Source organism: Vanrija albida, assembly GCF_041260175.1.
Source record: "Vanrija albida strain AlHP1 chromosome Unknown contig_7, whole genome shotgun sequence".
Classification (NCBI taxonomy): domain Eukaryota; kingdom Fungi; phylum Basidiomycota; class Tremellomycetes; order Trichosporonales; family Trichosporonaceae; genus Vanrija; species Vanrija albida.
Genome location: NW_027191426.1, coordinates 252,904 through 271,519, shown reverse-complemented (window position 1 = coordinate 271,519; position 18,616 = coordinate 252,904). Strand labels below are relative to the sequence as shown.

General features: G+C 61.9%; 10 protein-coding genes across 10 annotated transcripts; 2 read left to right on the top strand and 8 right to left on the bottom strand.

Moving 5' to 3' along the window:
• Window positions 1–917: 917 nt before the first annotated feature.
• On the bottom strand, window positions 918–2,198 carry Q8F55_008545 (uncharacterized protein; the record flags this gene model as incomplete). The annotated part of the gene is made up of 3 exons (XM_069356940.1): window positions 918–1,098; window positions 1,157–2,052; window positions 2,085–2,198. 3 exons carry the CDS (start codon window positions 2,196–2,198, stop codon window positions 918–920), a joined length of 1,191 nt encoding a protein of 396 aa, XP_069204877.1.
• Window positions 2,199–2,749: 551 nt separating this feature from the next.
• Q8F55_008544 (uncharacterized protein) lies at window positions 2,750–3,469 on the bottom strand (the record flags this gene model as incomplete). The annotated part of the gene is made up of 1 exon (XM_069356939.1): window positions 2,750–3,469. One exon carries the CDS (start codon window positions 3,467–3,469, stop codon window positions 2,750–2,752), a length of 720 nt encoding a protein of 239 aa, XP_069204876.1.
• Window positions 3,470–3,484: 15 nt separating this feature from the next.
• Q8F55_008543 (uncharacterized protein) lies at window positions 3,485–3,694 on the bottom strand (the record flags this gene model as incomplete). Its single annotated transcript, XM_069356938.1, has 2 exons — window positions 3,485–3,538; window positions 3,590–3,694. The coding sequence occupies 2 exons, from the start codon at window positions 3,692–3,694 to the stop codon at window positions 3,485–3,487; spliced, it is 159 nt and encodes a 52-aa protein (XP_069204875.1).
• Window positions 3,695–4,032: 338 nt separating this feature from the next.
• Q8F55_008542 (uncharacterized protein) lies at window positions 4,033–4,680 on the bottom strand (the record flags this gene model as incomplete). Its single annotated transcript, XM_069356937.1, has 2 exons — window positions 4,033–4,533; window positions 4,585–4,680. The coding sequence occupies 2 exons, from the start codon at window positions 4,678–4,680 to the stop codon at window positions 4,033–4,035; spliced, it is 597 nt and encodes a 198-aa protein (XP_069204874.1).
• Window positions 4,681–6,023: 1,343 nt separating this feature from the next.
• Window positions 6,024–6,751, bottom strand: Q8F55_008541 (uncharacterized protein; the record flags this gene model as incomplete). Its single annotated transcript, XM_069356936.1, has 2 exons — window positions 6,024–6,147; window positions 6,510–6,751. 2 exons carry the CDS (start codon window positions 6,749–6,751, stop codon window positions 6,024–6,026), a joined length of 366 nt encoding a protein of 121 aa, XP_069204873.1.
• A 1,521-nt stretch (window positions 6,752–8,272) lies between these two features.
• Window positions 8,273–9,854, top strand: Q8F55_008540 (uncharacterized protein; the record flags this gene model as incomplete). Its single annotated transcript, XM_069356935.1, has 3 exons — window positions 8,273–8,719; window positions 8,754–9,190; window positions 9,503–9,854. The coding sequence occupies 3 exons, from the start codon at window positions 8,273–8,275 to the stop codon at window positions 9,852–9,854; spliced, it is 1,236 nt and encodes a 411-aa protein (XP_069204872.1).
• Window positions 9,855–9,982: 128 nt separating this feature from the next.
• On the bottom strand, window positions 9,983–11,415 carry Q8F55_008539 (uncharacterized protein; the record flags this gene model as incomplete). Its single annotated transcript, XM_069356934.1, has 2 exons — window positions 9,983–11,356; window positions 11,392–11,415. The coding sequence occupies 2 exons, from the start codon at window positions 11,413–11,415 to the stop codon at window positions 9,983–9,985; spliced, it is 1,398 nt and encodes a 465-aa protein (XP_069204871.1).
• A 367-nt stretch (window positions 11,416–11,782) lies between these two features.
• Q8F55_008538 (uncharacterized protein) lies at window positions 11,783–13,760 on the bottom strand (the record flags this gene model as incomplete). Its single annotated transcript, XM_069356933.1, has 11 exons — window positions 11,783–11,921; window positions 11,976–12,089; window positions 12,125–12,273; window positions 12,310–12,478; window positions 12,514–12,568; window positions 12,605–12,683; window positions 12,721–13,048; window positions 13,085–13,162; window positions 13,199–13,364; window positions 13,442–13,541; window positions 13,578–13,760. The coding sequence occupies 11 exons, from the start codon at window positions 13,758–13,760 to the stop codon at window positions 11,783–11,785; spliced, it is 1,560 nt and encodes a 519-aa protein (XP_069204870.1).
• Window positions 13,761–14,614: 854 nt separating this feature from the next.
• Window positions 14,615–17,290, top strand: Q8F55_008537 (uncharacterized protein; the record flags this gene model as incomplete). The annotated part of the gene is made up of 4 exons (XM_069356932.1): window positions 14,615–15,756; window positions 15,792–15,945; window positions 15,982–16,832; window positions 16,867–17,290. 4 exons carry the CDS (start codon window positions 14,615–14,617, stop codon window positions 17,288–17,290), a joined length of 2,571 nt encoding a protein of 856 aa, XP_069204869.1.
• Window positions 17,291–17,527: 237 nt separating this feature from the next.
• Q8F55_008536 (uncharacterized protein) lies at window positions 17,528–18,413 on the bottom strand (the record flags this gene model as incomplete). Its single annotated transcript, XM_069356931.1, has 2 exons — window positions 17,528–18,307; window positions 18,342–18,413. The coding sequence occupies 2 exons, from the start codon at window positions 18,411–18,413 to the stop codon at window positions 17,528–17,530; spliced, it is 852 nt and encodes a 283-aa protein (XP_069204868.1).
• Between the last annotated feature and the right edge of the window lie 203 nt (window positions 18,414–18,616).

The window sequence follows — 18,616 nt, the reverse complement described above, 5'->3', positions numbered from 1 at the left end:
GGGCGGAGGGGGGGCTATAGCCGGTGCGGGTAGGGATGCGGCGTGGCGAGGAGCGTGGGCATGGTGCTTGTCGCGTCGCTGTCGCTGTTGAGGCGAGGTCGAGAGGTCGCGAGGTCCGCGAGAGAGAGTGGAAGAGCGATGGCGAGGTCGAAGAATTAAAGTCAGAGGTGTCGCTCACCCTGAGCCGCAGCGCAATGACGTCAACGCCGCTGTCAAATCTGCACAAAGCCTCACCCTGCTTAAAGCATGCATGGTGAGCATGGCCAGTTCAGAGGGGGAGGGGACGTCGCGATACAGCGCAGCGCGCGTGCTACGTCCGGTGTGGACCACCCACCGGGCCGGTGGTGCGGCTGTTCATCATGGTGGGAGGGGTGGTTGACTTGGCCGGCCGGATTTGGCCGCGTTGACCGCGGTTGTTGTGGCCGTGCCACTTTGGACATCCAAAATTGTTTTGAGTGGCAAAACGGTCCGCCCACGCCGGCAATCCGGCACGAGCTTCATTCCGCCTTGACCCTGGCCATGGTCAAGCGCCTCGGACAGTGCACTATCCGACAGGGATTCGAACCCACGCCGTTACTAGAACGACGAACGCTAATACTGGGCTGCTACCGCTTAAGCTATCACAGTAGCACAATCCCATCCTGATTTGGTGAGGCGCGCTTGCTTATGACCAGCCGGGTGGCGACTGATTTGTTTTGGTTGTCGCCCTGCTTGGTGCGCGACGCGACATGACAATCGTCCCTGCGTGCGGTCAACACTGGTCAGGTAGTTACCTACATGCCCATGAAGTCACTGTAACGTGAGCTGACACGACTGTCGATCAGATTCATCACGAGTACGAAGACCAGCATCACCCTCCACCACCGCTAACCTCATGGATACCAACGATGCTGCCGGTCCCAGGGGGCGTGATCACCCTAGTGCTGGGTCCCCGCCTTGGGGCGGGACGCGTAGTTGGACGGCCCCGCGGTGTTGCTGTCCCAGGTGGCGGCGGCGGTGGGCACGGCGGGATTCTTGTTGACCGTGGGCGTGGGCTTGACGGTCTTGCCACCGCCGGCCGTGGGTCCCGTAGCGGTCGTGGGGCCAGTAACGTTGTCGCTGAGAGTAAGCGCGGCTCCACCGCCCTTGCCCTTGCGCTTGCGGTTGGTCTTCATACGAGCGCCGGTGCTGGCGATGGAGGGTGTGCGCACCAGATGGCGCCTCGATCGTGGCCGCCGGGGCCGCCTTCTTGGCCTTCTTGGTGTTCTTCTTGTTCTTGTTCTTGCGCTTCTTGGGCGCAGCCGCCTGCTCCTCCCAGTACACGCGCTCCTTGATCTCCGCGCCGACGGCCAGGCGGTCCATCCACTCCTCGTACCCGTAGACATACTTGTCGTCCGAGTCGTACTCGAACAGGGCGTAGTCGAACTCGTTGTTGTACTCGAAGCCGGTGGATTCCTCGACGTCCGTCTCGTCGTCCATCGCGTCCATGGCAGCCTCGTAGGCGGCGGTGTAGGCGGCCTCGGGCGACAGGTCGTGCAGCTGCTCGTAGACGATGGCGGAGGCTTCGGCATAAACCTTCGCGCGCTCGATGCGCGCTGGATCATTGTTGCCATGGGGGGCACTGGCAGAAGGGGTGGACGAGGTGGCGCCGGGGTTCGTGTCTGTAGCTCCCGCCGTGGACTGGGTGGGACGGTCGGCGGCAAGCGACTCGCCGTCAGCCTTGCCCTTGTCGGTGCACGACGCATGGTCCGCCTCCGAGACGCTCGCGTCCCCGCGGGCCCAGTCATCGAAGCGCACGCCGAGCTCGGCGCCCCCAACCGAAGCCGCCACCTCGGGGCCTCCGCCCGACTCAACCTCGTCGTCACCATCCCCGTTGATCGCCTCGAGGCTGGCCGTGTCCTGGGGGTAGAGGCCGCAATCGGCACAGCAAGCAAACGGGGGGTGGGGGACGTGGTCTTGCTCCTCGACAGCGGGGGGCATCGACAGCATCTGGCGCATGAACTTGCCCAGGACCGCCTCCTCGAGGAAGTCGAACGCGGGCGGGAACATGTGCTCCTCGAGCACGGCCATGGCCTGGTGTTAGTTGCGTTAGGTGGTTGACTCACCTGCCTGATGGTCGCGACGTCGGAGCTGGGGCTGTGATTGTTGAGGAAGTCATTGACCATGCGCTGCGCGGCGGCGCCGTCGGGGTCGGAGAGGGGTGGGGCGGAGAAGGGCATGCTGCGTTGATTGGAAAGTAGTAAGAGTGAGGGGATGAGGTGATGAGAGGAGTGAAGAGTGAACAGAGTTGACGAGGCGTCGAGCGTCGTGTTTGGCCGTGGGTCACGTCGCGCCGTGTGTGCAGCACGACACGCCAAGCACAATCGTCAGTCAACATGTGCCTGGCGCGTCAATGCACCTGGTAACTCGCACAGTCAACAAGTCACTGCAACCCAAGCTGGGACTACAATCGATGCATCACGCTCAGGTTGGCAGACGACGTACTACGGGTGATTATGTAGACGTCTCGGCGGTAGACTTGGCTGGGGGTTTGGTCTGGAGAGCCCTGGTGCTGCTCGCAATGGGTGTTGAAGAAGAAGAAGAAGGCTCGAGTCCCTAGCCGCCACACCGGCGCCGCGGGCGCGCCCAGCCGCCGCCGCCTATAAGTAGCTTTGACCCCGTAACTCGATTCATGCACCGCTCAATCTCTCATATTCAACAATGGGGAGGGTGGTGCTCTTAATGTTGGCGTGCAGTGCTGGTGATCGTCGAAGGCGCGGGCATGCTGCGTTCACTTGCGCATGCGCTTGCGGTTGTCGTTGCGGGTGCCAGTGCTCGAGCTGGTCGACGGCTCGGCGGTCCTGCCGCGCGCGCGGGTGTCGTGCGTGCCAGGCAGTCCGTCGTTGGCCGGTGCCTCTGACGCCGACGCCATGTTAGCCTCCTTGCGCTTCATCTTCCTCTTCTGGTGCTTGCTCATCTTGACCGTGGCAGCCTCCATTTTCGCCGCCTCCTGCTCCTTCGAGGCGACGGAACGGCGACCCATGATCTCCGCTCCGGCCATGAGGCGCTCCGCCCAACCCTGGTGTCCGTAGGTGTACTTGTCGTCCGAGTCGTACTCGAACAGTGCGCCGTCGGCCGGGGCAAAATCCGAGGACCACTGGTCGTAGTCGAATTCATCGTGCGCGTCGTCATCCATCTCGCCCATGAAACCCTCGTAGCCTGCGGTCGGCGACATGCCGTACATCGGAGCAGGGCTACTGCTCCCTCCAACACCGAGCTTGCCCCGCGGCTCGGTCTGCATCCGACCACTGGGGTTGTCTAGCCCGTCGCCCCAGCTGTTGGTGCCGGAGGGGGTCGGTGAATGCGTTGACCAGTGCCGGGCCTTGCGCTTGGGCTCGATGTTGCCCTCGTGCGTGGCCGTCGAAGAGCCTGTCTCCTTCTCCGCAGGGGCGCGCTCCGGAACAACGATGACGGGAGGGAGGGGGTTCGTGTCGGCGTCTCGGGCAGCCATCGAGAGGGGGTAGGCCTACATCTCGGCCACAATGGTGTCGGTGACGAATGCCATAGCGCGCTCCTTCTCCTCGGCGGTGTCCAGATCCTGGCGTCAGCGGTGTCATCTGGGCGAGCTCACGTGGACGATAGCCATCATTTGCTTGCCCGAGTCGGTGCGCAGGAGGTCGACGGCGAGCGCTCGCAGCGTGTCGGTGACGGGGACGTGCGGGGAAGTTGGGGGCATGGTGGTGAGAGGGAGAGTGGAGACGACGGTGAGAGTTGGTGGGATGAAGGAAGACGGAAAACGAGGTGACGGGCGGCGGCGGGTTGATCGGAGCGAACAAACGTGGCGGGTGGCGGGGGCGAGTGGCGGCGCACCCCGCCGTGGTCAGTCAACATGGCGCCGAAGCATCAACTACACCGCGCTTGCCGAAGCACATGGCGAGTACAAGCCATTTGCACACCGAACTGACACTACAATCGATGCATCGAGTGTACGTAGGAAGCTGTTGCGGACAGCCAGACAGCGGAGGGTACCCCTGGTCAACTACACTGCGGGCTCACGCTCGGACGGACGTAGTATCACCACCCACCAGTAGTGGGCGCGGTGGTGTTCACGTTGACGGTGACATTGCCGGTGATGACCACGGTGGGCCAGCTGTCACCATCGCCAACCTTGCCCTTGCCCTTACTCTTGCGCTTCTTCTTGTTCTTGCCAGCGCGGGTGTTTGCGTTGGCGCCGTCGGCCCCGACCGCCGTCTTGTTGAATGGCGACTCGAGCACCGGAGCTGAAGGATAAGCCTTCGTGCTGGTACGCTTCTTGATAGCGGGCATCTGCTCGGGGTTCCCGTCGGCCTCGGCCTCATCGGTGCCCTCCATGTCGCTCTCATCGATGCACGAACAGATGTCGTAGTCGGCGTCGTGGGGGTAGATATCGCAGCCCGGGCAGCAAGCGCCGAGGGGATGCTTGAGCTCCTCGTCAACACAGGCCTCAACCTGCGCCGATGTTGCGGCTCGGTTCCTCTCCGTCATGTCCACGATCGTCTGGCGAGTGAAGATGTGCGGCTCCGCTCCGACATGCGCCTGCAGCACGTTCAGAGCCTGCAGTCAGTGGTGCCCGCTCAGTTGACTCACGGTGGTGATAGCCTTTGCGGTCCTGTTGGAGTGACCAAGAAGATAGTGGAGAACCGCGCGGCGCGCGATGAACACTGCGGGGGGCTGGCAAGGCATGGTGGGTGTCACTGGTTGAGTTGTGTGAGAAGGAAGAATCGAGTGGATGGAGAAACAGAGAAATGCAGAGTTGGGGGAATTTATGGGTGGCGAGAGGTGCAGTTTGGGAGCAACCTCGCACCGTGGGTGCGACGCAGTCGGTCGTCAGTCAACATGCTGCCGACGCGTCTATCGTCTCCAGGAGATACCAACTGCATCACTTTTACAACAACACGCCGGGCGTACATACATAGCAAGCTGGGACGAGATCATCTAGCTGCCAGCGACAGCGGGCCCGGTGGCACGAGCCGCGGGCTTGGTATTTCCAAAGGGCCTGCCCTCATCACCACCCTCCAGGTCGTTCCCCTAGATGTTGTCCCAACTACCGACGGTGCAGAAGTGACAGCAAGGATAGCTGGGGTGCTGATACGGCTCATCCCTGGTACTGTCGAAGTCGACGGACGGCTCCGGGGGGTTGGTAACGAGCAAGCCCGTGACCATCTGGCGAATGGGCGCGTAGCGTGCAACTCCCACATGCGCCTCGACAACGCTCAGAGCCTGGAGTCAGTCGTGCCAGCGGGGGACGTTCACGATCATGATGGTCATGGCGTTTGCGTTCGACCGGCCCATGATGTAGTCATGGACGATACTCTGTGCCACGGCGACGATGACGGGGAGACAAGGCATGGTGCTGCGGGTGAGGGGAGTGGTGGGGGACAGTAGTGGGAGGGATAGGAGAGTGGACGGAGGAGAGGATGGAAGAGTGGGGATCAGGTTCAAGAATGATGGCCGGGGATGTTTGGACCTCAGCACGGCGTCCACTGGGATCATTGGCATCCAAAAGCACCAAAATAAATAATTCACCTTCACTTTTATCCCCGCTTGGATGTCAGGTCACAGTCGGGCTCGAACCGCCGTCCTTGTCGTGACCCCGGACCTGGTGAAACAGTCGTAGCTTTTAACTGCCGACTGAGCCACCCGCCCCGCGCTAGTGAAGCGCGTTGGATACGGCTCGCTCGCACCCTCATAACTGTTCCGCACCATCAGTCATCATCAGACGGTCTGCATCTGCATGCCATCCATGCCCCCGCTGCAACAAAATCCCGCAGCTGGCGGCGAACACAACATGTTACAACACCTAACCTCTCCCACACTCGGTGCATCATCTCCGACACTGGTTCCACCATCTCCTACATTCGATGCATGACCGATAGCGGGGAAAACTCGCCACTGAAAGGCCGCGCCCGGTGGGTGGTCGACTAGTCCGAGGTCCCGGACTGGGTCGCCGTGTCACCACAGGGCGCCGTGCTCATGCCGACCGGAACATGGGCCGTCACGAGCAGGAACCTGATCCTCTTTTCCTGTCATAGCCCCTCCACGTCCGCGTCACTGCCCGGGAACGGCGCAGCCTCGACCTCCTCGTTGAGCTCGAGGGCGTTCCAGCACTGGTAGTCGCGGTGCTGGATCTCCTGGTCACCGGGGGACGGGCTGTGTGAGTGCGACCCCCTTCTCCGGGGATGCTGGCCACACGAATGACATGATGCCAGTGTCCTCGCCGCGTCACCGATGCACGCGGTGTGTAGCTTGCTCGCAACTGGGCCTCTCACACGGAGGAGTGGGGCGGCGGCTGGGGATCGGATGACCTGCAGACACAAGCTGTCCACAGTGTTTGGGCCGGACCTGCGCCACAAGCGATTCATGACCAATGAATACTGTAGACCAGCCGGCACCGCGCCCGGCGACACTGTCACACGTCTGGTTGACTACGAAAGAGGGGGGAGGTCGGGACGAGTGCTCTGTCGCCAGTCAGCCGCTGGACACTCACCGCGGCTCACCTGGCATCCAATCACCTCGCCCACGCATTCCTCGCGGCGACGCTCCTGGCAAGGTCGCGGCCGCCACTGTACCACACGTTTGCTCGCCCGTAGTACCCGCGCTCGAGGGCGTAGCCCTTCGTGGGGCGGTACCCCGTCCGGCGCATGTTGGACCGTCCGTACACCTGCTTGAAGGGGAGGACGATGTGGGTGAGCCTCATGCGCATCTTGTTGGGCGGAATGACCTCCCCGAATTCATTCTTGACCCGGATTGTCATGGCGGTGAGGTAGATGTGGTGTAGCTGCGGTGAGATGACAAACATGAGGAGATTGGTCACTTCCGCGCCCCTCATATATGAAGTGACCTCGTGACCGAGCCGCAGCGGCGCGTCCTTCCAACAATAGAGCATGCGGGATACACAAGGTGGTGCACTCCCATTTGACTGGGACAATGGCAGCCGTCGTCACACATGGAGACAATGGGTCTTCGTACAGGCAGGAGGTGATGGCCGTGCTGTCTCACTCGTCCAGCACAATGTCTCCTCGTCCCGATACCACAGCTACCCCCTCCTCACCATACCACCTCAACGCACTGCACAGTGGTCTACCTTTGATGTACCCCACCCACAAAAGGCGCAGCAACATCAGTGAGTGACCTACCGCGCCAAGGGCTCAAACAGGTCTGTGCAATACTCCGAGAAGTATGTGGCGTGGCGCCGTCCGCCTCGTGGTCGGTTCCCGGACGCCACTCATACCGCCGATCCCAAACCTTTAAGGGGGGGAAGAGGCGGACTGGGGTGGAAATGGGCTGTCGTTGAACTCCGGCGTGGATAATGGCGAGAGTCTGACACCTGGTCAGCAGTCCACCAACGAGAATGAGAGTGGGCAGCCACGGAGGATGTGGTTGCCTGGCAGCATGCTGCCGGGCGGATTCAGCTGACCTTCCAGGGAACATCCTACTCTCTAACCTGATACCGCCGGCCGATCTCAGAATGGTGCTCAAACGGGTCGCCGCTCATACCTACTCGCTCGCAGCCGTCATTTGTCCACCGCATCGAGGAGCACGAGGGCCGTTTCACTCGAGATCCGGTCAAGTCCTGGGGATCGAAGCACGCCATGTACGCTCCACCCAGGTGTGCTCACGCGCTCTCCACCCAGGTGCGTTTCAGCATATCGCAGCCTCGCGCTTGCGGATTGGCGGAGGCTCAAACGGTGAATGGTGGTGGTTGGGCACCCTCGCCGAGAGTGCAGTGAGTGGTGCTGCTAAATCCAGTAAATCAGAAGGAGCCCGTTTCGGCAGTGTATCACACTTGCATGGCTGGCAGGAAGCTCCGAAGTGCTGACAACAAAAGCGCAATGCACAGACTTGGTCGGTGCCGGCACGCCGCCGTGCCGAGCGACGTGCCGGGCGCCGGCGGCGAACGTGGCGGAATGTGGCTTTGTGGCACCTGAGGAAGCGCCACACAACCTTGTTCCTGCTGTTTCAGCCGCCCATTGTTGTCGTCGACTTTTGTCGACCGCTGCATTGTCCGGGTCGCCGCTACAACACCAGACATGGGTTGCCTCTCTCTGCCCCTGCACGTCTCTCTCCAGCTTCACCCCTCCTCTCTCCCCCCACCTCACCCCCTGCACCTACCCCTCCCCCTGCACCTGGCCCCTCCGTGCCGTGACGGCCGCCGAACCAGCGCCACGGTAGTCCCAGGCCCCGTTCGTTTGGCGGCGCTGTTACTTAAACCCACGTCACCTGCTCCCCGACGCCCTCGACAAGCGACACTTCGCCAGCCCACTCGCACCCGGCCATGGCCCGACTCTCGCAGCACAACACGAGCGACCCGCCAGCCCACGACGTGCTCGCCGCCGAGGCTTTGCTCCACCTCCACCCGGGGCGGGGACCGTCTGAAGCACCGGCGGACACAGAGGTGACCCCCGTCGCCCAAGCGAAGCGGCCAGCAATGCTCGTCGCGCCGCCCAGCACGCACCGCCCCGACGCAGACCGCACCCGCGCCGCCTCCACGCCGATGCGAGACGTGCGCCGCTCGTTCTCGCGCGACTTCCTCACCCCCGAATCTCGCACCGCCTCGCCCGCAAGGCGGCGGCGCACGTCGACGCGCTCGAAATCGCCGCACCCGCCGGACCCGACACGAGCCAACGCAGCAGGGAGGAAGGACTATCCCGGCCTCGACCCCGCCGACCTCGCCATCGTCATGCGCTTTCCCCAGCGTCAGCGCTCCAAGAACGCGAGATATGTGCGTCGTACCCCAAGCCAGAAGCTGACACCAGCTCTCGTTCATCGGTAATAGCACACTCCGCATGGTGCCGCCCGGCCGCGGGTGTGCGACGTGCGAGCGCGCCAAGATCCCCTGCTTCGTGCTGGACCGCGAGAGCGTGCAGCACACGAACCACTCGCGCTGCTTCTCGTGCGGCAACACGGCGTGCAGCTTCACCCGCTCAGGTGGCCCGCCGCGCGATCTGCCCCCGCGCAGCGCGACCGAGGAGGCGCGCGTGGCGCGCGCGATGATCGTCGCGACCATTCCGCCACCCGGCATGCTTCCCCCCACTGGATTTAGGGGCACGCCAAGCCGGCACGCGTCGAGGAGCGTCACCCCGTCCCCGTCGACGCTGAGCACTGCGTACACCGAGGTCACGACCCCGCCTGACAACGGCGTGCGCTCGCCCAGCACGTCCCCGCTTGTCGCGCCCAAGCCGGTGCGGCCGGCGTGCGTGTCGGCGTTTGACGACGAGCTCGAGCGGGGAGGGACGTTGTTCGGAAGCTCTCAGGGTCGCAGGGGGGAAGCTGGCGGTACTTCGGATCATCGCCATTCCGCAGGGTACTCTCCCCCACGCGCTCGGCCGCCCCTGCCCAACCTCCGACTGGGGCACAGTGCCCGGGTATCATACCCCATCACCCCTTCCGCGCCGACCCCGCTCGCCCGCCGCGACTATTCAGGCTACGAAGCCCCACCAGCACGCCGTGTCGAGTGGAGGAGCGACCCCTGGCGGCGGGCAGAGCACACCAACGCACCGTCCAGGTCTCCCACCGACAGCTTCCACCCGCGACGGGACGCAAGCCCCGAGCCCGCAGACCGTCGACGCCACTACGCCTATGGGTACCACGAGGCATCGTACCGCGCGCCCCATTCTCCCAGCTCGCCGGGCCCTCCTGTCTTGCGCCATCCCTCATCGCCACACCACCCGCTCACGCTGCCGGCACTGGGCCACCCCCAGGTCAACATCCCACTACAGCCTATTCACCGTACCCTTCCCCCGCTCAGGCTTCCGTTGCCAGACAAAAGGCGGTTTCCTGGCCCACCAGCACGGTTCATCGAGTCGCTGTGGCCTGAGAAGCGACGCAGTGCAGGTGCGAATCCTGGTGGTGAATGACAGTCTCTGCCGGTGAAGGTGAACTTGTTGCCACCATAGAGATCCATAGAGTAGGTATAATCTAGTCACAATGTAAGATACGAGACCCGCTTGGCTGAAGTCTCGGGTTCAAGAGGGGAACATCGGTTCTAGTAGGGTGACCACAACGTTGCTGGGTCCTCCTCTTCCTCATCACCCCAAGTTGTGAAGGGGTTGTTCCACTGCAGGGGGGGTAAGAAGGTCAAGAGCCGAGTAGGTGGGAACTCTCGCATCTCTTTCGTCTCGGAGAGCGAACTGAGATCCTGCGCGAAGACCTCTCCCGTGTTATGAACAGACTTGGCCGGGTGCGCTTGGATACGCCTCTGGAACTCCTTGTCGAGACTAAAAAGGGACCATATGCTATCCTTGTGGTAAATTGCAGCCCTACACTCGAAGAGGAACATGGCCTCGGAGAGTTGGACTTCAAAATCAGAGATCGTGATGGGTGTCTCGCCCATTGGAGGGTTCACTGCAATGAACATTGCGTCCTCTAGGGGTTCGATGTGGTACTTGAACATGCCAGACAGATTGTCGAGGTGGCTACGGCGCACCACGAACAGATTCTCCAGGTATCCTCTGAGGATGTTACTCACCGGGCCGTCCGAGAGGTCGAACTTGTGTAGCGCTGTGATACGATACTCGGCAATTTCACTGAACATGCGGAAGAGTTTCATGGCGTGAGCGACGGCCTCATCGAGCCTTGCCTTAAGCTGCGACGCGTACGCGGAGGTTGACGGGTCGGAGAGGTGGCTGGACAGGTCGGGGACAGCGGCTGCGATTTCCTCGTGGAACTTCTCCTCGAGGATGCCCCTGTCCGAAACGTCGTGCTCCGGGGCGAGGTCGCTCACAGACGACAGTGGCGAAATGGGGCATCCCTCGGGAGAGGCTGGTGCGGCGTGCGTAGTGGCACTTGCGTTCGAGCCAGCATGTGTGTCGCCGGCGGATGCAGGGTCGTCCACAGCCGCGCTCTCGGGTCTCTTAAAGCTGCTGTGGAGCCGTGCCTCCATGGTCTCAAGGCGCTTCTTGAAGTGCTCGTCGATCGCCGTCAGCTTGAGTTCGAAGGCGGTGCGGAAGCCAGTGATAACGGTCTCCAGTGCCGGGACTGCGTGGTCGGCCCTCACGGCACAAGGGGACAGCTCAGTCCATATTGTCCTGGAGTGCTCCTTCATGCAATTTCTGTACTCTTCAGAGTGTACGCGGAATAGGATTGGCACCTGGTCGAGGAAGGCGGCGATTCGGGTATCTGTGTGCAAAGAGGACTCCCCGTCGCTTTCCGAAGACACAAACTTCGTGGCGGTGTCGGTGCGGGAGTCGACAAACATCTCAAACGCAACCGCGCGTGCGGTAAACATGTCGGTATCGGCCTTGGCCGTGGACTCGGCGAAATCACGGAGTGCGGTGTCGGTCCAATCCTCCGAGTGCATCTGGAGAGGAACGATATGAAAGTCGCAAGCGCCGAGAATGACTTGGTTGAGGCGCGCGGGCTGAGGTGTTAGTTCGAGCGGGGGTGGCAACGTACCGCCCGCTTGGGGTTGACGTCCATGTGTGTGGTGAAGAAGCGAGTTGCACGACGGCGTGTCGGGTTGATGGTCAGTGTGAGAGAGGATGGGTGAATGAGAGTGTGCGGAATGATGGTGGAGTTATTTGAATGGTAAAGTAGATTGCGGCTGCACAACATCCCCCGAGAACGTGGCCGGCAGCCATCAAACTCGACCGCACTGCTCTCGACGTTTACTCATGCTCCATTATCATCGACAGGGCAATGGGGTGCAGTGTTCAACAATTCATCGTTGCAGTGGCGTGCAGTTATCCCTATTGTGTGCTTGTGAACGGCGTCCAATTGTGAACTGAGGTCGCGTAGATACCTGCTCCTTCGCAGCCAAATCGATCCCCATCAACTGGCCCAGTGCTCACGCTTCATGCTTGGTGGGCCCCTGCTGACCTTGGACGAGCTCACGGAGGTGGGTCTCGACTTCAGTCACCGTCTTCGACCATCGCCAAGCGGGGACCTTCCTCTCGTACAGCTCATCAATCTCAGCAGCAGAGCGCCTGCATCATGTCAGTGATGCTCTTTGTCGCTCTTTGCGAAGAGAAATTGCTCACCCTTTGGTCTCGGGGAGATAGAGCCACATCAAAACGCAGATGGGAACAGAGAAGGCTCCGAAGACAAAGCCGGCGCGGAGGCTCATCTGGAGGAGCATAGGGGGAGTCGCGTAGCTCGTGGGTCAGCATTGTCAGAGACAGGCACCTACCATGTAGCAATGCCGAGAATCGAGTTTACAAGGAAAGTGAAAGGTCCAGTCTTGACGCGGAGCAACGCAGTGGGAAGCTCGGCAGAGTAGAGGTAGTAGGACATGCCGATAACCTGGAAGGTGAACGTCCACAGGCAGCAGATTGCGAGCTGGCGTCAATGGGTAGTCTTCCAGAGCAAACATACCAAGGCGGTCCCGGCCTTCGCGTGGCCCGTCGTGGCTCCGGTGTAGTACAGTGCGCCGACCACAAAGAGAATAATGCAGCACAGCGTCTGTCCGCAGTTGACAATCATGCGGCGGCCGAGCTTGTCGGTCGACAACGACCAGAGTGTGACGGCGAGCAGGTTGCAGCATCTTCTTGTCAGCCGTGCTGTTGGATCTCGACGTACGACAAGATAAGTGTGCCGAGAAATGGGTCTTCAAGGCCAGCAAGGGAGAAGAAGTCTGCGGTCAGCTGAAAGCTGTGGCATGGTGACTCACATGTCGAGTACGTGCTGATGATGGCAAGACCAGCGAGTTGTTGACAAGCCGACAGCATTGCCACGGACAGGGTACGTTTCTCCAATGTCAGCAGAGGTTGTGCAGTTCACACTCACAAGGTTGAGGCCCTTGAACACATCCCTGTACTTTGGAGCACCCTTGTTGATCTCCCGCTCATGGGCGATTGTGTGCTCGATGATGCCGTATTCCTCCTCATAGTCGAACCCCTCGATACCACCATAGAGCTGCTTCATCGCCTTGAGTGCTCCCTCCTTGTTTCCCCGGCGGGCGTGGTACCACGGCGATTCGGGCAAGATAGCCCAGCAAACAATGATGAGTCCGATCGGAGCCCAGAGGATACGCATGGCGAGGAGGTAGTTCTCGGGGTGCCGCTGGTTCAGTTGCTGCATCATCACTGCAACGATGATTCCGCCTATGTTGGACCTGAAGTCAGCGTGCGTCGAGGTGGTTCTTGCTCACCACACCGCCTGGAAGGTGATCATTCCACCTCGGATCCTATTCGGGACGATCTCCATCACGTAGACCTGGCAACAGATTCTGAGGTTAGCCGACTGCTTTCCTACGATTACTCACTGGAGCACGCCGATGCCAGCACCATTGCAGAGCTTTGCGAGGGCCCAGACTTGGGGCGACTTGGCCGTGTTCAGGAACGTGCAGCCAACCACGAGCCAAACCCAGGCGATGTAGAACGCGATCTTGCGGCCGAACCGGTCGGCGACCCAACCGATATGAGTGAACACTAGGATTTGACCGACATTTAGCAAAGCCGACCAGGTGGAGACTGGGGTGAGTAACCGATCTAATCGGGGGACGCACGCCATGTCGGGTCCAGGGCACGGACACCTGCCTCCTCGCCGCGAGAGCCAAACTGCTTGATGAAGCCAGCGTTGGCGACGATACTGCCTCCGGCACCAAGCTGAAGCGTTAGAGTGGCAGTGTTGGCAGCGCTTACCTCGAATCCCTCGCACATGTAGCCAGTGTACAGCATGAGGACGAAGAACACCGAGCGCTTGAACACCCATAGGGTGCGGGGAATGCTGAGGTCGTCATAGCGGGACTTGAGGAGAGTGTTGTTTTCTTCGACGACCTCCTTGATCTGAGACTCGACTGGCTGCTTCTCGGGTTCGGTGGTCATTCTGTTCGAGGTCGACTTGGTGGCCGAGAGTCGTGTGCAACATCAGACTCTTTATGGAGTTTGAGGAGCATAGTGAAGAGACACCGCATCTCGATCGTCTTGGCGTAATCCCTCAGCGGTGCCCCGTATGGGACAGGGAATAGACCGACGTCCCTACCGCCGAGGTCAGGTGTTGTTGAGACTCGGTGCAATGATGTCCCGCTGTGGAACGCGGCGACCTGAGGGAGGGCGAGGTTCCGTCCGGCATTCCTACGGAGATTATCCGGAGCCCCCGCCGCTTCATTCACGCCTCGGTGCTATGCAACACCGACCGTGCGCGTTCGCCTGATTGCCGAAGTCGTCATTGTGTAGCCATGTATAGAACAATCGTCAAGCGAGGCGAGAGAGACAGTGAGGAGCGAGATGAAAAGCCCCCCCCCCCCAATCTCGGCTCGTCGGCGCCGCCCAGCGTGCGGAAAGGTGGGGAAATTTGATTCCGTCCCGCCCCGGGCCGAATGCCTCGACTCACCGGATCTCGCAGCCTTTCCCCCGTTCGACATCTCCCCCCACCATGTCTCCCCGCGTCGACACAGCTCCCCCACCCCAGCCCTGTGGCCCAGACTGCGCTCTCAGCGTCGTAGGACAGTCAGAAAGGAACACACATCTCCGTTAGCGATGGAATCAGACTTTCCGGGGTGGAGTCGAATCGGACCGAGGCCAACAGCCGGCGGCATCTCGCTTGACCCCGTGACAAGAACGCTCGGCTCATGATCATGCCGCTCTGTGCACAGCATAACCGACTGGTAGACAGGCGAGTATCTAAATATGAACCTCCTCGGATAGCTGACTGACCATCACCAAGCACGACTCCCACCATGACTGTCGACATCTCCATCACCAAGGTCACCGCCGAGCACTACGAGCCGGGCGCGGCCGTGGGCATCGCATCCCCTCGCCTTTCATGGCGCTTCAGCGGCACCGCTGCCAACTGGAAGCAGGAGGGATACGACATCCGCGTCACTCGAACAAGCGGCACCAAGGAGTTCAGCGTTGAGTCGTCGGACTCGATCCTCGTGCCCTGGCCGGACGCGCCCCTCACCAGCCGTGAGCAGACGACCGTTGAGGTTCGCGCTCGCGGAAGCGACCGCTCGATCACCGCGTGGGCCGAGCTCAAGGTCGAGGCCGCGCTCTTCGGCGAGGGGGATTGGACCGCCAATGCCGTCTCCTCCTCGCCGCAGGAGCTCGATGCTCCCAAGCGCCCGTTCCTCGTTCGCAAGCACTTCTCCGTCGACTCAGTTGGGCCGGCTCGTCTGTACATCACCGCGCTCGGCATCTACGACGCCGAGATCAATGGCAAGGCGGTTTCCGACCACGTCCTCGCCCCTGGATGGCAGTCATACTCGTATCGCCATGCCTACCAGACCCTCGACGTCACCGACCTGCTTCAGCAGGGAGAGAATGTCATCACGGCTTGGGTCGCTGAAGGCTGGTTTGCCGGGCGACTCGGGTTCCTCAAGGGCTCGCGCAACATTTGGGGCTCACAGCCTGCTCTGATCGCGCAGCTCGAGGTGAACGGCAAGCTTGCTGTCGAGACCGACGAGTCATGGGAATGGGCGACGGGGCCGCTCCTCCTGGCGGAGATATACGATGGCCAGTCGATCGACACGACTGAGCCTCTCTCGGCCTGGAAGCCCGTCACCGTCATTAGCCGACCAGAGGTTCCCCTCGCAGCTCCGCAAGCCCCACCAGTCCGCCGTACCCATGAGCTCAAGGCAGTCGAGATCATCACGACCCCATCCGGCAAGACGGTCATCGACTTTGGCCAGAACCTGGTCGGATGGGTCAGGTGGAACAAGCAGGTCGACGGCACGGGGACGGTGGCCATCTCACACGCCGAGGTCCTGGAGCATGGTGAACTCGGCACCCGTCCTCTGCGATACGCCAAGGCGACCGATCACGTCAAGCTCGGAGGTGTGACACTGGGATATGAGCCGAAGTTCACCTTCCATGGCTTCCGGTACGTGAGACTCCTGCGCAACGCTGATCGTGCAGCTATGCCCAGGTTGATGGCCTCCCGCGCAACGTTCAGCTTGACGACTTCACCGCCATCGTCATTCACTCTGACATGGAGCACACCGGCGACTTCGAGTGCTCGCACAAGGGCATCAACCAGCTCCACTCGAACGTCGTGTGGGGCCTGCGAGGAGTGAGTCCCACCTTCGTGCCGTGCTGACGAGTTCAGAACTTCGTGTCCGTCCCCACCGATTGCCCACAGCGCGACGAGCGCCTCGGGTGGACCGCCGACCTGATGGCATTCGCGCCAACGGCATCGTACCTGTACAACACGAGCGGTCTCCTGACCGAATGGCTGGGTGACGTCGCCTCCGAGCAACTCGACTACGGCAAAGGCCGTCCCCCAGTTGTCGTGCCCAACGTACCCACCCCCGTGTTCGGCTTCCGCGACCGTCCTATGCCGGCCGCCATCTGGAGCGATGTGACCACCATCACGCCAGTGGATCTCTACAACCTGAACGGCGATTTGGGCCTCCTCAGCAAGCAGTACGAGAGTATGGTGTCCTGGATTGCCGCCATCCCCCGCATCGACTCGGGTCTCTGGGAGCGCGTGTTCCAGTTTGGCGACTGGCTAGACCCTCGCGCTCCACCTGATGCCCCGGCGGACGGCATGACGGACCCAACGCTCATCGCCAACATTTACCTGGTCAACACCGTCCGCCTGGCCGCCAAGGTAGCGACGCTCCTCGGCAAGTCGGATGATGCGAACAAGTACACTCGCGAAGCGGCTGAGCTCCTCGATGCCTTCCACGATGAGTATGTCTCCCCGAACGGCCGCATCACGTCGGACTCGCAGTGTGTGTACGTTTGCTCCCTCTGGTTCGACCTCCACAAGACGGAACAGCAACGGGATCGTTGGGTGGACCAGCTTGTCTACCTTGTCCGCAAGGAGCGCTTCCGCGTCGGCACCGGTTTCGCGTCGACGCCGTTCATCCTCCTTGTTCTCGCCAAGCATCGACCCCAAGTCGCCTATCGCATGCTCCAGGAGGAGGAATGCCCCTCGTGGTTGTACCAGGTCAAGTGAGTACGCCAACATGAGCACAGCTGACAGCAGCATGGGCGCGACGACGATGTGGGAGAGGTGGGACAGCATGCTCCCCAACGGGGACATCAACCCCGGCGAGATGACCTCGTTCAACCACTACGCCTTCGGCTCGGTCGCCGCATTCATGCACCGTGTCATTGGTGGCCTGGAAGCGCTCGAGCCCGGATGGAAGGTCATCTCGGTCAACCCCCGCCCTGGTGGAGACATCACCCACGCGTCGACGTCTTTCTTGTCGCCCTCCGGCCTGGTGTCCTGCCAGTGGAAGCTCAGCTCGGACCGCTCGAAGCTCACCGCGACGGTGGTCATCCCGCCTAACACGACCGCGCAGATCAAGGTGGGCAGCACGCAGAAGACGGTTGGTAGTGGACGGTGGGAGGTGGAGGGTGATTGGGTCGAAGACAAGATTCCCGAGGCCATCACGTACAAATTCTGATAGTGACACTGCTGGAACATGCGCTGTCCTAGGACGCTCGACGGCGCCGACTTTGCCGTCGTGGCGCGGTGCCACGCTACACCGTACTCTCTTCACATCTCAAACAACAGAGACAGCAGGTTTCACCACGCCCAGGACATAGCGGAATAGCCATGCATAAGATGCTAGCTATGTATCACTGCTCATTGCCCACTCCAGCCCACCCAAGCCCACATTTCCTCTCCTCCGCTCCTCTGATCACACCACTGCACCAGCGATGCGGCTGGAGAGCCCGGCACCAGGCTTGGGCCGCGGGGCACTAACCTTGTGTTGCATCCTGGTCGCGAGATCGAGGGTTCCAGTGCGCGGCTTCGGTGGTGGGCGGTCGTAGGGCTTGGCGGGAAGCGAGTGCGCTGACCGTGCAGCCGCGGGGGCCACTCGCTCGCCAATACGGCGTCCGAGGTCGGGCGGCGGCTGAGTCTGAGCGGGCTTGGTACGGCGGGGCTTGGTCGACTTGGCACGCGCCGTGAAGCGGGCGGCGCGCTGCCCCATGCGGCGGGCATAGATCTCGTGAGTAGCCTGGAGGTCAGTGGTATACTTTGCGTCGACCCTCTCGAGGCCGGGCACGAGCGGCGCAATGTCGTAGTAGTAGTCGCCGACGGCGACATGCAGGACGGCGTGCACGTCGCGCACGTAGCCGACGACGGTAGCGCACAGGGCGTACGTGTGCTCGCGGGCCACGCGGCGGATGCAGGTGCGGAAGGTCTGCACCCGCGCCTCGGGCACATCTGCACCCTCGCGACGGCGGAGCACGCCGTCGAAAGCCTCGGCGCTGGCGTGTAGGCGCGCTCCGAACGCCTTCAGTCGGGCGATGGACGCGGCCAGCGCCTGGGGGTTGGGCCCCCAGAAGTCGAAGTGCTCGGCGATGTTGTCGAGGTAGCGCGTTATTGTGTCGTCGATCAGCTCGGCGGCGGTTAGAGGGCGGGGCGGAGGGGCGGGGGTGCGCGGAGGCTTCGGAGCGAGACAGCGCTCGTTGACCTGGCTGTGAGCGGTGCGGGGTGGACGAACGTACCGGCTCCCCTGGGCCCACCATGTGCGGCGTCCACACGCAATGCTGGCAGACCTGGGGCGTGGTTAGGTCCATTGCTGGGACTGTGAGGGTGGTGAGTGGGTAAGTGGTGAGAGGGGGGGAGGGAAGAGGGGGGATGAGAAGAGGGGGGGGGTCGGAGTGGGCGACACGGGAGACGTGGGGTCTTATACCTCCCAGCCGACGAGCGGCTGGGGTGTGGATGGCCTCGCGCCTCAGGGCCATGCGCACGCAACACGCTCGACTGCACAGCCGCGTGT